The 12,988-nt window shown below is 38.5% G+C and overlaps 1 protein-coding gene across 3 annotated transcripts in view; it reads left to right on the forward strand.

Annotated features, from left to right (window-relative positions):
• The window catches only part of LOC141912512 (ligand of Numb protein X 2-like), a 54,832-nt gene extending 42,966 nt beyond the window's left edge, over positions 1-11,866 (forward strand). For 2 of the 3 annotated variants that reach the window (XM_074803758.1, XM_074803760.1), the window contains 11 exons: positions 5,433-5,539; positions 5,677-5,760; positions 6,159-6,288; positions 6,407-6,473; positions 6,740-6,770; positions 6,852-6,968; positions 7,311-7,487; positions 7,924-8,046; positions 8,460-8,647; positions 9,199-9,357; positions 10,039-11,866. In XM_074803758.1, the coding sequence (XP_074659859.1) occupies positions 5,433-5,539; positions 5,677-5,760; positions 6,159-6,288; positions 6,407-6,473; positions 6,740-6,770; positions 6,852-6,968; positions 7,311-7,487; positions 7,924-8,046; positions 8,460-8,647; positions 9,199-9,357; positions 10,039-10,174 (1,319 nt within the window). In that variant the 3' untranslated portion in view covers positions 10,175-11,866. Of the gene's footprint in view, positions 1-3,172; positions 3,180-3,542; positions 3,560-5,432; positions 5,540-5,676; positions 5,761-6,158; positions 6,289-6,406; positions 6,474-6,739; positions 6,771-6,851; positions 6,969-7,310; positions 7,488-7,923; positions 8,047-8,459; positions 8,648-9,198; positions 9,358-10,038 lie in introns of all 3 variants that reach the window. The other variant, XM_074803759.1, reaches the window with a different exon arrangement.
• Positions 11,867-12,988: the final 1,122 nt, after the last annotated feature.

Genomic DNA, 12,988 nt, shown 5'->3' on the forward strand with positions numbered 1-12,988 from the left:
AAACATGGTATCGGTGGATTTCGTAACTGTGCGCACCGCTCCGAAACAGGATACATGAAACATGGTTTCACTGGACACGATAGAAACATCGAAACGCTTAAACGCGAGCGCAATTAGCGCGATCAAATTTTGCATACAAACCCTGGTATGTTAATTTAAAATAACCTACAAACTTTTCTGAAAAAGTTTAGCTATTGCTCTGATAGATATTGGGCTGTGAAGGTTGGAATATAGTAATATTTGAATCACTCAATCCTGTCAGCGCTGAAAGGGTTAATATTACACCACACCGTATGAAGCAGAGCTGGGCTGGGCTGCTGTGTTGGGCTGGGCTGGGCTGGGCTGGGCGGGGCCAGTCAATATCATTTCATCAATAACAGCGATTAGGATCGACTGTAGTTTGACTTCGTGTACGTATTTATCTATCGAAGATAGTTTTTTCCGGATAAAGCGTGTTTTATGCATGCGCTGTATTACTGTATATGATGGAGGTGACAGCTGGCTGATGGGTATACAAACACATGTACAGATCATGGTGATTATTAATGTACGTTTTTATTTCTACTCCGTATAAAGAAAAACAACTATTGTAGACGATTGTTGTTGCGCTCTGTCGATACTATTCATAAATACTACAACGAAATTACTATTTACGAACACATCTGATATTTGCCGATTTTTTACTACGCGTCAACTGCAGGTAAATGATATAGTCCCACAATAGATTTTTATGCGATAAAATTTCATAGATCATCATCGGATGCAATCTTCGGATGCATTGACATGAATTGGAATTCTATATTTTGTGCTGTGGTAAATTTGAACAGAATTGACGCGAGACAGTGGGTTTACGTCTAATCAGTCGGGTCTACGTCTCTAAGCGTCGTTGTGATATCAGTATTCTCGTTGTGATATCAGTATTCTGCCGTGTTGAGTTTCTATCTTATATCGATGTCAACCATCATCATCACCATCGCTCACTGACTCGCCGCTGAGGCAATCTACTCAACTACAAACGATTATATTATTCGCGTCACTAGGTCATCAGAGCATGGCTCTATCAGCGGAGCTCTACCAGCGGAGCTCTACCAGTGCATCTCTACTGCTCCAACATCTCTTACCGCTCTGAGATCTCGTTCCAATTAATCAATGAATATTCTAAACTGACATCATCCTGATAGCATGTTCCCTGTAGTTCTGTGATACTGTATGCATTCCTGTCACACTGACAGGTCACTGACAGTGCATTACCCATATTCCTGTCACACTGACAGCCCATCCCCAGTATTCCTGTCACATTGACAGCTGTATTCCTGTCACTGAAAGCGCATTCCATGTATACATGTCTTACTGACAGCGCATTCCCTGTATTTCTGTCATACTGACAGCGTGTTCCCTGTATTCATGTTACACTGACAGCATGTGAGTTCCCTGTTTTCCTGTCTCACTGGCAGCACAATTGCTATATTTGTGTTGATATTATTTGTATCACATAGGCGACTTACTGGTGCCTCATGTTTTTAGACCTCTCTGTCTCTGATTGATGACATTAGTGCGTATCTAGATATATTGTCTTGTCAGTGAATGATTGAGAAATGTCACCGGTAATCACAGTTTGATGTTGTTCGGTGTTAACGTTCGATGTGATAGGACGAGGTAATCCTCGGGGTAAGCCTTACGGGATGAGGCAATCCTCGGGGTAAGCCTTTTGGGACGAGGCAATCCTCGGGGTAAGCCTTACGGAATGAGGCAATCCTCGGGTAAAGCCTTATGGGATGAGGCAATCCTCGGGGTAAGCCGAACAAGACGAGGCAATCCTCGGGGTAAGCCGAACAGGACGAGGCAATCCTCGGGGTAAGCCGAACAGGACGAGGCAATCCTCAGGGTAAGCCGAACAGGACGAGGCAATCCTCGGGGTAAGCCTAACGAGATGAGGCAATCCTCGGGGTAAGCCTAATAGGACCAGACAATCTTCGGGGTAAGCCGAACGGGACCAAACAATCTTGGGGGTAAGTCGAACGGGATGAGGGTTTAGTGGAAGTTTGATTCGGGGGATCTCTACATAAGGTCGCTATTGTTGTCGTAAGATCCAACATCAAACATTGTCATAGGCTGTTCCCGTGGCTTTAGCAGATGGGAAAACAATGTTCATGCTGACTTCATACAGAGGACGTAAAAACGATAAAAGCTTGTCTTAGATTTTGAAATTCGATTTGTTTTAGAAAGAAAAAATTATATCGGGGCCAATTCAGTTCTCGGCTTAAACGAAAATTCCTTGCCAAAAGTGAGAGTGAAGAATTGAGTTTGAGTTAGGGATATGGATAAAGCGAAAGAGTTATATGAAGAAATAGAGATAATGATATGGATTAATTGAGATAGTGATATGGATAGAGCGAGATAGTGATATAGAGAAATTGAGATGGTGATATGGATAAAGCGAGATAGTGATTATATGGAGAAATTGAGATATGGATATATAGCGATATGGATAGTGTGAGATAGTGATATAGTAGGATAGATAGCAATAGTGAATTATGAAAGTGAGATGGTAATGATAGTGAGATAGTAATGATCGTAGTTAGGAAATTGTGGTTCAAAACATCTCTGAAAATGCAGGCAATATTGATATGGAATAATTTCACGCATTTAAAAGTATTCGTCGACGAAAAGGAAATCTCTGTATTTTTGATTCGAAATTAATTCCGTTACCGTTCTCTGCTGCTGTTACCGGCCGCGCTACAAGTTTCATCGCTCAGATTGTAGCGTACTCGCTTGCCACAGATCACTCGTCGATCAAGAGTAAAAGTCAACGATGAGATGAGTGCATTTTACGAATAAATAATTTCTATCGTCCGTGAATAGCGACTGCTGCTGCCGCTGGTGCTGTCCTCGTAGTTCGATACACTAGCTCTGTCTCTCTCTCTCTCATCTCAGACATGTTGACGTGTTGAAGATACCCGAGCTAGCGATCAAGCTCTTCATGCTTTTCTCTCTCTCTCTCTCTGTCGCGTTGTGCTCTGATTGGCGATAGAAAAAAAACCGTTCAAACTGGGAAAATTAAAGCAACTAGTCGCAATTATGGGTTTGAAGAAATTGTCGCCGAAGTCGAAATCGAAACCTAAAAAGGAGAACGGGGATTATACTAGATTGAAGGTATTGAGGAATCCACGAGATGGTGAGTATTCCAGCTGCTGCTGCTGCTGCTGCTATTCCAGGGCATTGACTGCATTGAGTTACAGACAGACCTGATTTCTATTTGACAATTACTATTTGAGAGTGTAGTTTCTATTCTCGTTAAGAGCTCAACTATACTGATATCGCTGTACTTTCAGAATCGGAATAATTTCTTGTCATTTTCAATTGAATCACTGATTCGTTGATGCGCAATCACAGAACTACGTAGAATTCCAGTTATCGGGTAGTCTTGTTCGGGTCCGAGCTGGGTAAACCTTAAGTCGACGGAGACTCAGAGGACAGTTTAACAAAAAAACGTTTAACTCTTAAATTCATTCAATTGAAATCAGTTATTTACTGATTGTCAGTAAAATAGATAGGAATTGTTTTCATTATGTTTGTAACTCATAAACAAAATATATAAATCCATTGAAGATGATATACTGCAGGAGGGGCTCATGATTTCATCAGTTTTGTCAAAATAAAGATTTTTTTAGTGATTCCCTATTTTATAGGTTAGTGTGAATGAAATAGCCATTGTATATAATCTGTTTATTTATTTATATTCTGGGGACCAATATGCCTGAAAGGGCGGGCATTGTCAAATTATGAGTCATCAGGCTTAGTCACACACACACACATATATATATATATATATATATATAGGGAACAATTCCTATTCTATTAAATTTACATGGAGATTTAAGTTTAATTCGTCGGAGCATGTGATTAAGTTTTGAGACATTCCCTCGGAGAAGTGAAGCACAGAGATTTCAAGATTTAGTTTACCGGTTCAAGATTCAGTTTACCGGTGAAACTAACTAGATAAGGATTACTGTCATTCGTATTAAACCGATTGCAAATTAAATCATCGAGGATTATGGGATATTACGCTGGAAGTAAGACTCTTTAGTTTCGATGTACCGGTGGTGTTGTTTTTCTGAAGAGCTGGTGCCAGTCACGAGTGGCTTAGAACGGGACGGGACCACGAAATGCTTCGAAGAAACGCTATCCAGTGTTGTAACGATAAAGTAGAGAATCCCACACTGATAAAACGAAAGATGAAGTCCGTAAAAATTCCTATGTAGCTGATGTTTTATTCATTTCTGAAGATGACTGTTAGGTTATAGTCGAAACGTCGAATGAATAAGAACATCAGCTTTATAGGAAGCTTTTCATCTTTCATTTTATCAGTGTGGGATTCTCTACTGCTTAGCTTTTAGTTGAGTTTTGATGAGTAGTTAAGCATTTCTCTGACCAGTTTCAAGCCGCCTTATATAGTGCCAGTCGTATAACGTATATTTTTTAAAAGAAATTAAGCTCGCCGGAACAGTAGATTTCGCTTTTACTGGTAACGTGTTTAACTGTTCGGCGATAATAGTTTTAGGGACGAAACAATGTGAATATTGATGATAATGATGTGACAAGTTGGATTAGAAATTCTCTATGATTTTGTCGCTGATGCTGTTTGGTGGTGATAATGTATCTCGATATTTTTGCTAATGTTTGGTAGTGGTGATGATGTGATGATTGAATTATCATCCCACTCTACGTCCATTTACACATTAACACTGTCCCTCGATATGAAGGCGTCGTCAATATGAATTCGGTATAATTGATTCGTACTGATTTTACCGGCATAAACTTCGATGAAATCGCTCTTTATCAAAAGCTCTGGCGTTAGTACTAGCCGATGTTCTGATAGATTTATCTCATTGCCGTGCAGTTTATATCACGACAGTGCTCGGTACTGATCTTTATTTTGAGATCGATTTAACATTAGTTCAGTAAATCGATGCAGTTATTCCACTTGGCGATCAGGCTGATAAACTTGATGCTACTATATTTTAGGCTCCCAAACTCCAATTATTATGGTATGAGCCGCCAGAAGGATATATAACATTGATTAATCGATGTTTGGTAAAGTTTTCATTGATGATCGATTTACATTGAAAAAAATCGACTCAATTTCAATTGAAAATGTAGAAATTATTGAACTGATGATGTCTCCGGACATCTACTGGCAAACCTGGTGGATCCTCACTTTGTGCAGTAGCGTAAACAAGCCCCATTACTGAAAGTTAAAACAGAATTAGGATTCAGTGTTGCTGAACTAGCGTTTTAGATAGCGTGGCGTAGGGTCCGTCGAAAACTACGGTGAAAATATGGTTATAAACAGCCTTCTGATAATAATAACAAATTGTTCGCTTCAATCTCTTCAATTGTGTCTAATGTTTTATATTCGCATCTGTTTCTAGTTCTTCCAAAAATGCCCGTAATGGAGGGCGAAGTAACGACTATTGAAATACCACGCGGTTGTTATGACTTCGGAATGGCGATTGTCGGCGGAGTCGATACCCCTTTAGTGAGTCATCGTGAAATATTTAAAAAGTTTTTCCCAATGACGGATGCAATTTCGTGGATGAATTTAACTCATGTATCCCACGTTTCAAACCGGAGACGTTCACCCGGGTTCAGGTAGTTGTGTATTTCTCAATTCAGATGTGCGTTCTGATTCAGGAGATTTTTCCAGAAGGTGTGGCTGCTAAAGACGGCCGTTTGCGACCAGGTGACCAACTATTAGAGGTAATTATATCCTGACCCTTCTTTAAACGGTTCCTCAAGTATTTTCAGTATTTGTTATTATTTGTGAGTGTCAAGCACTATTATAATAACAGTGCATTTTAGAGATGTCATGTGTTGGTTTTTAGTTAATTATATGGTAAAATTAGTAATCATTTAGTATAGTATAGTTACTGTATGTTCAGTTTAGCTTGATTCACTTGAGCAAATGAGAACTGCCCCAAATGTTACTGATTTTCAGTATTTGTTTCTGTTTGTCCTGAGAAATGCTTGATATGTACAGAAATATGAATGGCGTAACCGAGGGTGTGACCCCCTTGATTACTGATTAATGTATGAGTATTGATTTACATATCTCAATTAATGTTCCTGAAATCATTTAAAATGTTTCATATTTCTAGGTGAATGGAGTGGATTTGACTCAGGCGTCGCACGAAGACGCCAAGCGGTCACTATCACAGATGTACCCGATTTGTCGCCTGACAGTTTACAGGGAAAAGGCGGAAGAAAATCATCCAATAGAGAAAGAAGGTGAGCTATAGTACGACTGGGCCTGCTGAGCAGGCTGAGTAGACTGGACCTGATGAGTAGCTGGCTTGCCGGGGAGTTTTTGGATTATTTCAACTGCATCTATCTTTCTTATTTGTAGAAATACTTCGTATAGGATTGACGAAGGTTCCCGGTCGACAACTAGGTATCAAATTAGTCGGCAAGAAGTAAGGAAATACTGATAAATGTTAGAACCCACTCGATTCCGATCATTTGAGACCAATAACATTCATCCAGTTTGTGAGAAATCCGGTTTAAACTTCATATACTACATACCGGGTACATTTATGTGTAGGCGGACCTTTGATGATATGAGGATAAGATGAAAATGTGGTCTCAACTGATCTGAATAAAGCCTGTTAGACTGTTGTACTTGTAACAATTGAAATGGAACGTGTTCAGATATTTCATTCTGTTTTCTAATTGTTTATAGAAATGGTCCCGGTGTTTACATACTGAGTTTAGTGAGTACTTTAATTCCGTTCTTCCTTTTCGATGCGACGTTTTGAATTAAATGAGATATTAATTGATTCATGAAATTTCAGATACCGGGTGGCCTAGCGTCGAGTGACGGCCGACTGATAAAAGATGATCGAATTCTCGAAATAAATGGACAGGACGTTACGTACGGAACTCAGGAATTAGCCGCACAAATCATCCAGGTAAAACACCGCCCCTGGGCAAAAATACACTGTAATGTGGTTGGCATTTTGTGATTTTTAGAAAAGAAACTATGCGTCATAATTTACAACAATTAACTACCAGAGTGACTATTCAATGCGTGGAATGGGTCTTTAAAAGAAGCTTAAGCGTGTTTGAAGCTGGGAGGGGGATCAGAATGGAGACGAAAGATTCAAAAAATTTAAATTTGAACATCTTTACCACCACCCAAATTGTAGCTGTTTTTAGCCACTTAATGCCTGAAGTCTCAGCTTTGTTTTGTTGCTCTGTCTGAATATTCAACTTCTAAATCGTAATCGGTGTCGATTTTGTTATGATTTTAGAGTAGTCCTGATAAAGTACAGTTCGTCGTATCGAGGAAAACACGACCTCAGACTCCTGATTTAATACGTTCTACCTCGACTGATTGTATCACTGATAGTATAGCTCTAGAACGTTCGTGTATTTACGATACAGCTCGACCGAGAGTCTGTAAAGAACGAACCGTGCAAATAAACAAAGTAAGTTTTTCAGCCTCGGCCGCTCTCAGCAGTGGGATAAATGTGTGAGTGGCAAGCTGGTTCGAGTCCTGCTAGCTGCTGCTTACAGCGTGTGGGCAACACTTCAAAGGTAGTCGTCCCGTCGTGTGGTTATATGAATTATGTAAAACAAGATGAATGAAATGACGAAACAACATTTCGAGAGATCTTTTGGTAGCTTCTAATCACAATCAACAGTTTTTACGCCGAGCAAATTTCTAATCAGTTTCTGATAAAAGTCTGTGTATTCGTTCTCAAAGATCTCAGCTGTTAGAATTCATAATTCATAACACACAAACTTAATGAAAACTGCCTCCAATGTGATAATTTCAAGATACCTTGATACTTTGATAATGGTATTTTCCTACACGAATAATGATATTTTGAAACAAATTGATATTTTTTTCTCGTTAAACAGGAGCCTTCTGAATCTCTGGGAATCAGTGTGGCCGGCGGTGTGGGCAGCGCTAGAGGTGATGTTCCAATATATATCACTAATATACAACCTCAAGGCTGCGTCGGACGATGTAAACAAATCAAGGTACGATACATTTATTCATCATTTTCATGAGATTAAGGAATAATCTCTAGATGATCTGGGGGCGGTTTTATAGACTGGTATTACCTTTAACCCGGGGGCTAACTCAATTGATAATGAATTGAGTTAACCTCGGGTTAAAGGTAATACCAGTTTATTAAACCAGCCCTTGTATTGTATACATGGAAGGTGTTTGACTCACAATCGAGAGGTAGTGGGTTCAAACCCCAGTAAAACCAATCTATGCGGTAAGGACAGGACATAAATTACTCTGCTAAGATGAACTGAATTAATGAAGAAGGTAATATGATTTAAGAGTCAAACGTTAAACCAATTCTTGGACGTATAGGATAGTTTAATAAATTACAGAGCATTAATCAGTTCTATTCTATTTTGTCGTTGTTTTCTATTCACAGAAAGGAGATATTTTACTATCGGTGAATGGTTTAAATCTTGTTGGACTCACTCACACCGAGGCCGTTCGCGCTTTGAAATCTGGTGCAGATGCAAAATCTGTGATACTAAAAATAATCGAAGGTCCCGAAACGAATGATGGCATTTCTAACTTCACACCTTCCTGGACTTACTGGCTGATGTTACCCAAGTAAGTTGAATTTATTCAAATGACTGATACAGCACTTGCGCCAATAAGTAGATCTCATAAATCAGTAGATCTCATCAAGATCAACTTGTGGCTCAGGATCCAGTTCCACAGTTCTGAGTTTAATTTGACTCTAGAGTTAAAACATTGAAAATGAACTAACTTTAACTCGGGGTTAACTCTAACTCACAACTGTGGAACCGGGCCCAGGATATCTGTAGAGCTGCCTAACATTCATCAGTATTTTGTTACTATTTCTCCTGATAAATGCTGATCTTATTAGTTTGATGTGTACCTTAGGGTTTGACTGATAACTCTTTGAACTTGAACATTTTATTTCATATTTTAATGAAAATGTTCCTGATTAAACCAAACTTGTTTCTGAGGTTTGCACTTTTCAGAGGATTGCAGCTTTGTATCTTGTGATTAACTGTATATCTCTATATCATTTTGGAATGTTTCATTTCATCCACTCAGTGCTTGTAAACATAGTAACAAGTTCATATCTAGATTTTAATTATGCAATTCTTTAAATTTGATTAATTATTTTGTAGACCGTGTCAGTTGGTAAAAACGATCGCTTTAACTCGTAATGTTGCCGGAAGTTTAGGATTCTCAATAGTCGGAGGAAATGATATGTGCTACGGAACTCAAGCGATACACGTTAAAACGATCGTACCGGGAACACCAGCTTGTTTGGACGGTCGATTGAGGTAGATATTCATCAGTTGGAATTATGATTTAGGGGGGAGGGGCAGTCGCTGAGATAAGGGCTTTGGTTATCAAACCGAAATTGAGATTTCCTGTCACAGATTTGTGTAGTAGCTGTGTGATTAATTCTATCTATGACTGGTCCGTCATTAATCCGGGGTTCATGGGTTTAAATATCGTCACAGAAGAATTATTATTTTAAGAATGGCTTTTCTTCGGTTTTTCATCATGAGTGGGAAAAATTCTCGAACTCGCTAAAATAGTCCAGTCAGTGGGTTAAGGGATGAAAAAACCATAAGTCCTGGTTATTTAAAACTAGGGATGAGAACTCCCTGCTGATCCGCGTTTTTACGTGTTTACGGTCGTCAAGTATTATTAGGTTTTCCAATTCGCATAAATCGGGTGAGAAACTAATTAGGGGCAGCTGTAGTGAACCGAATTGCGACACAGACGATCTTGTCTTCTGGTACAGCATGTAGGCGCGCGTCAATTCTCCACTACTGATCGATATCGTTCTCAGACTAGAAAAATTCATGAAATCTTTTCCAATTATGAGCATCGGCATCCACCAAATGACGCCTGTCCGAAATGACGGAAATCGTCGGCGCCTTTCGGATTTTAACCCGCCCCGTTCTCATCTCGCGTAAAACATCGATTTACATTTTTCGCCGTTTATTTTCTAGGTGCGGAGACATCATATTATCGGTGAACAACTATAGTTTAGGGGATATAGCGCACACGCACGCCGTATCCCTACTGAAACACATCAAAGGAACCGTAGCGTTAAACGTCGTCTCGTGGCCGGGTACGCTCGTGTGATCTACCGGTTACATCGTCATTAATCTCCGCGTCGAAGAAACTCAGTATGGAAAATTGTCTCGTGACATTCGACAGCTGCCTGGAACCAATTTACCGAATTACAGAAATATTTATTCCTTAAATCGCAAACTGAATCATGAAAAAGTCGTTGATCTAATTGGATCAATATGAATTTATTTTTTCGTCTCGAGACTCTCTTTAAATTGATATTTAAATTACAAATGATTATTCAAGGGAATCATTGAGACAATTGAACCGGTGAAGTTGCAATATTTACACAGTCATTTTGCTTGTGTAGTGCGTAAGGCGTTGTATATTAATAATTGATTGCGCTCAGTTTTTTGTGAGTATTTTGATAAAACTCGAATGATGAGAAATGATGTTTGATCGTTGTATTGTTGTATATAGTATGTTTTTATCGGGAGGTTTTGTACAGTAGTGTACATTTTTATCCATAAGTACATGTATACGCTATGTACGGTATCTCGGATGTGTTCATGCCATTTTTCCGTATGAATGGATTGCAAATGATTTGCACAAGTTGCATTTTACAGTTTTTCAAAAACGCTATATACCGCGTGTCGCATGGTAAGCTGGGCTTGCGGTGAATAGTTCTGCTGTTGTAATGGAACTTAATTTATAATCAAAACTCAAAACTCTGGTTGGAAATTTTTGAAATACCTAAGACTGGTCTTGAATCTAAACCTGACTGTGTCAAATCTCAAAAGTGGTCTATTAATCATAAGACTTGTCTTTAGTTGTTAGACTGGCTATATCGAATCAAGATGGTCTTTAGTTGTATCTAGTGAAGACTCTGGCTGTAAGAATATACTTCAAATATAAATAAGTCAGAACTGCAGTTATGGTTGAAGGGATTGGGTAGGTCTTGGGTGGTGTCGCTTGTGAATAGTGTAAGAGTTATGAACTAGTCGTAATCTGTGTGTGATTTGTAAAGTATTGAATGAATCTACGAACATGTGCATGATTCACATCAACTTTCTATCAGAAAACCATTCCATGGAAAATCAAAACGATTCAGTCGATGTCTAGAAAGACCTCGTTATTCTGTGGAAAAATCCTCATTCACATCGATTCATCTGGTGGCGAGTTCTACAAATTGGAGTTGGAATCTTTCTGAATTTACTGCGTTAAGGTATCAATGTGTAGAAAGTTGCATTGTTGTAGAGTAGAGGTTGTACTGTATTCAATAAAAGCTGCCACAAAGAGTGAATGAATGAATCAAAGAGTCTTACATCGTCAAAATATCAAATGGTTTTTATTGATTGATTTACTAAGTTATTTATTTATTTATTTTTACGTATATAAACGACATAAACAGTATCTCTCTATTTCATGATTATTTAAACGTAATTGAAAAATAATTGTGAGCATACTCTGTAGTGTTGATCCCACTAGTGCTGATCACTCTGTAGTGTTGATCACTTTGTAGTGTTGATCACTCGGTAGTGCTGATCACTCTGTAGTGTTCATCGCACTGTAGTGCTGATCTACCCATGGACGTATAATCTAGTTTATACGTCCATGATCTACCTGATCACACTGTTGATCACTGATCACTCTATAGTGCTGATCAGTCTGTGGTGTTGATCAGTAGCGCTGATGAAGGTTGTGAGAATATTAGATGTAGTGAATTTTTATATCTGAATTCATCAATGATGTATGTGTATATATATATATATATATATATATATATACACATACATGATTATATATTGTAAATAAGTTTTTACCTATGGATACTATTTTTGAATGTAGCGTATATTCTATTCTGAGATAGCTGATAGCTGTTCATAAACTTAAAAGGCACAAATTTTGAAGAGATTATTGCGGTGACGACCTACGCTTACGAATTACATCTTCGATTAATAGAATTGCTTCGGTAATTAATGTCTGCATCGCTTTATTTCATCGGACGCCATTGTTTTATATTCTCGAATGCTGGAACGTAGATTCATATGAAGTGCCAACAATTTGTACAGAATTGAAATGAATTGTATGCTTTGATTGGAGAAAGTAAAATTTATTTGTTTTCGTATTGATGATACGGCTGGATCCAGAGAGGTATTCCCCATTGTAACTGAACTTGAAGTCATCATTTCAAAAAGAATTGACCTACACAAGTACTGAACGGTGAAGCCCTGTGCCACAATGATGAAATGAATTCGCCAGAATATATTCTTGAAGCTGAACTGAATATTAAAACACCTGTGGAACCAGGCAATGGATGATGTGCCGGGATTTTCCAAAATTTTATTTGAACTTATGAGAAAGATTAAAGAGCATTTAATGAGATGTGTGTTAAGAAAAAAACTCATTTGACAGATTTGAGTTCGTGCATAAAGTTCCTTGGATCCATGTCATTCTACATATTACTTCGAAATTTTATTTTTTGTCGACTAAGAAGTTTCACGATTATAATCAAAACTATTTACCACTGCCTCTTAGTCTTATGAGAAGATTGTTAGGGTTTTTTGTTGCTGTTGTGTTCCTCGACCCTTCCACGAGGGAATTGTAACGAGTCTTTTATATCAATATTGTCGCCAAGTTTGTTCCGCTATTTCTAAGATTATCAATGAATATTTTTGTAAATCGTGTGGAAAAGTATTTAATGAAGGAAGGAAGGACGGATAGTCAATCTGTGGTGTTGGTAGTGAAATGTTCTGCTTGTGAACCACAGCAGCTTAAAAAGTTAAACTAGGTACCGGTGTGGAGGTTTGTCACAGAAGTCTGTTCCACCGTGCTGGTTAAGATCTGGCATAAATAGAATAAATAGGTTAGGAAGTCAGGAAAATG

The sequence above is a fragment of the Tubulanus polymorphus genome, chromosome 11 (genome assembly GCF_964204645.1).
Source record: "Tubulanus polymorphus chromosome 11, tnTubPoly1.2, whole genome shotgun sequence".
NCBI classification, from domain to species: Eukaryota; Metazoa; Nemertea; class Palaeonemertea; order Tubulaniformes; family Tubulanidae; genus Tubulanus; species Tubulanus polymorphus.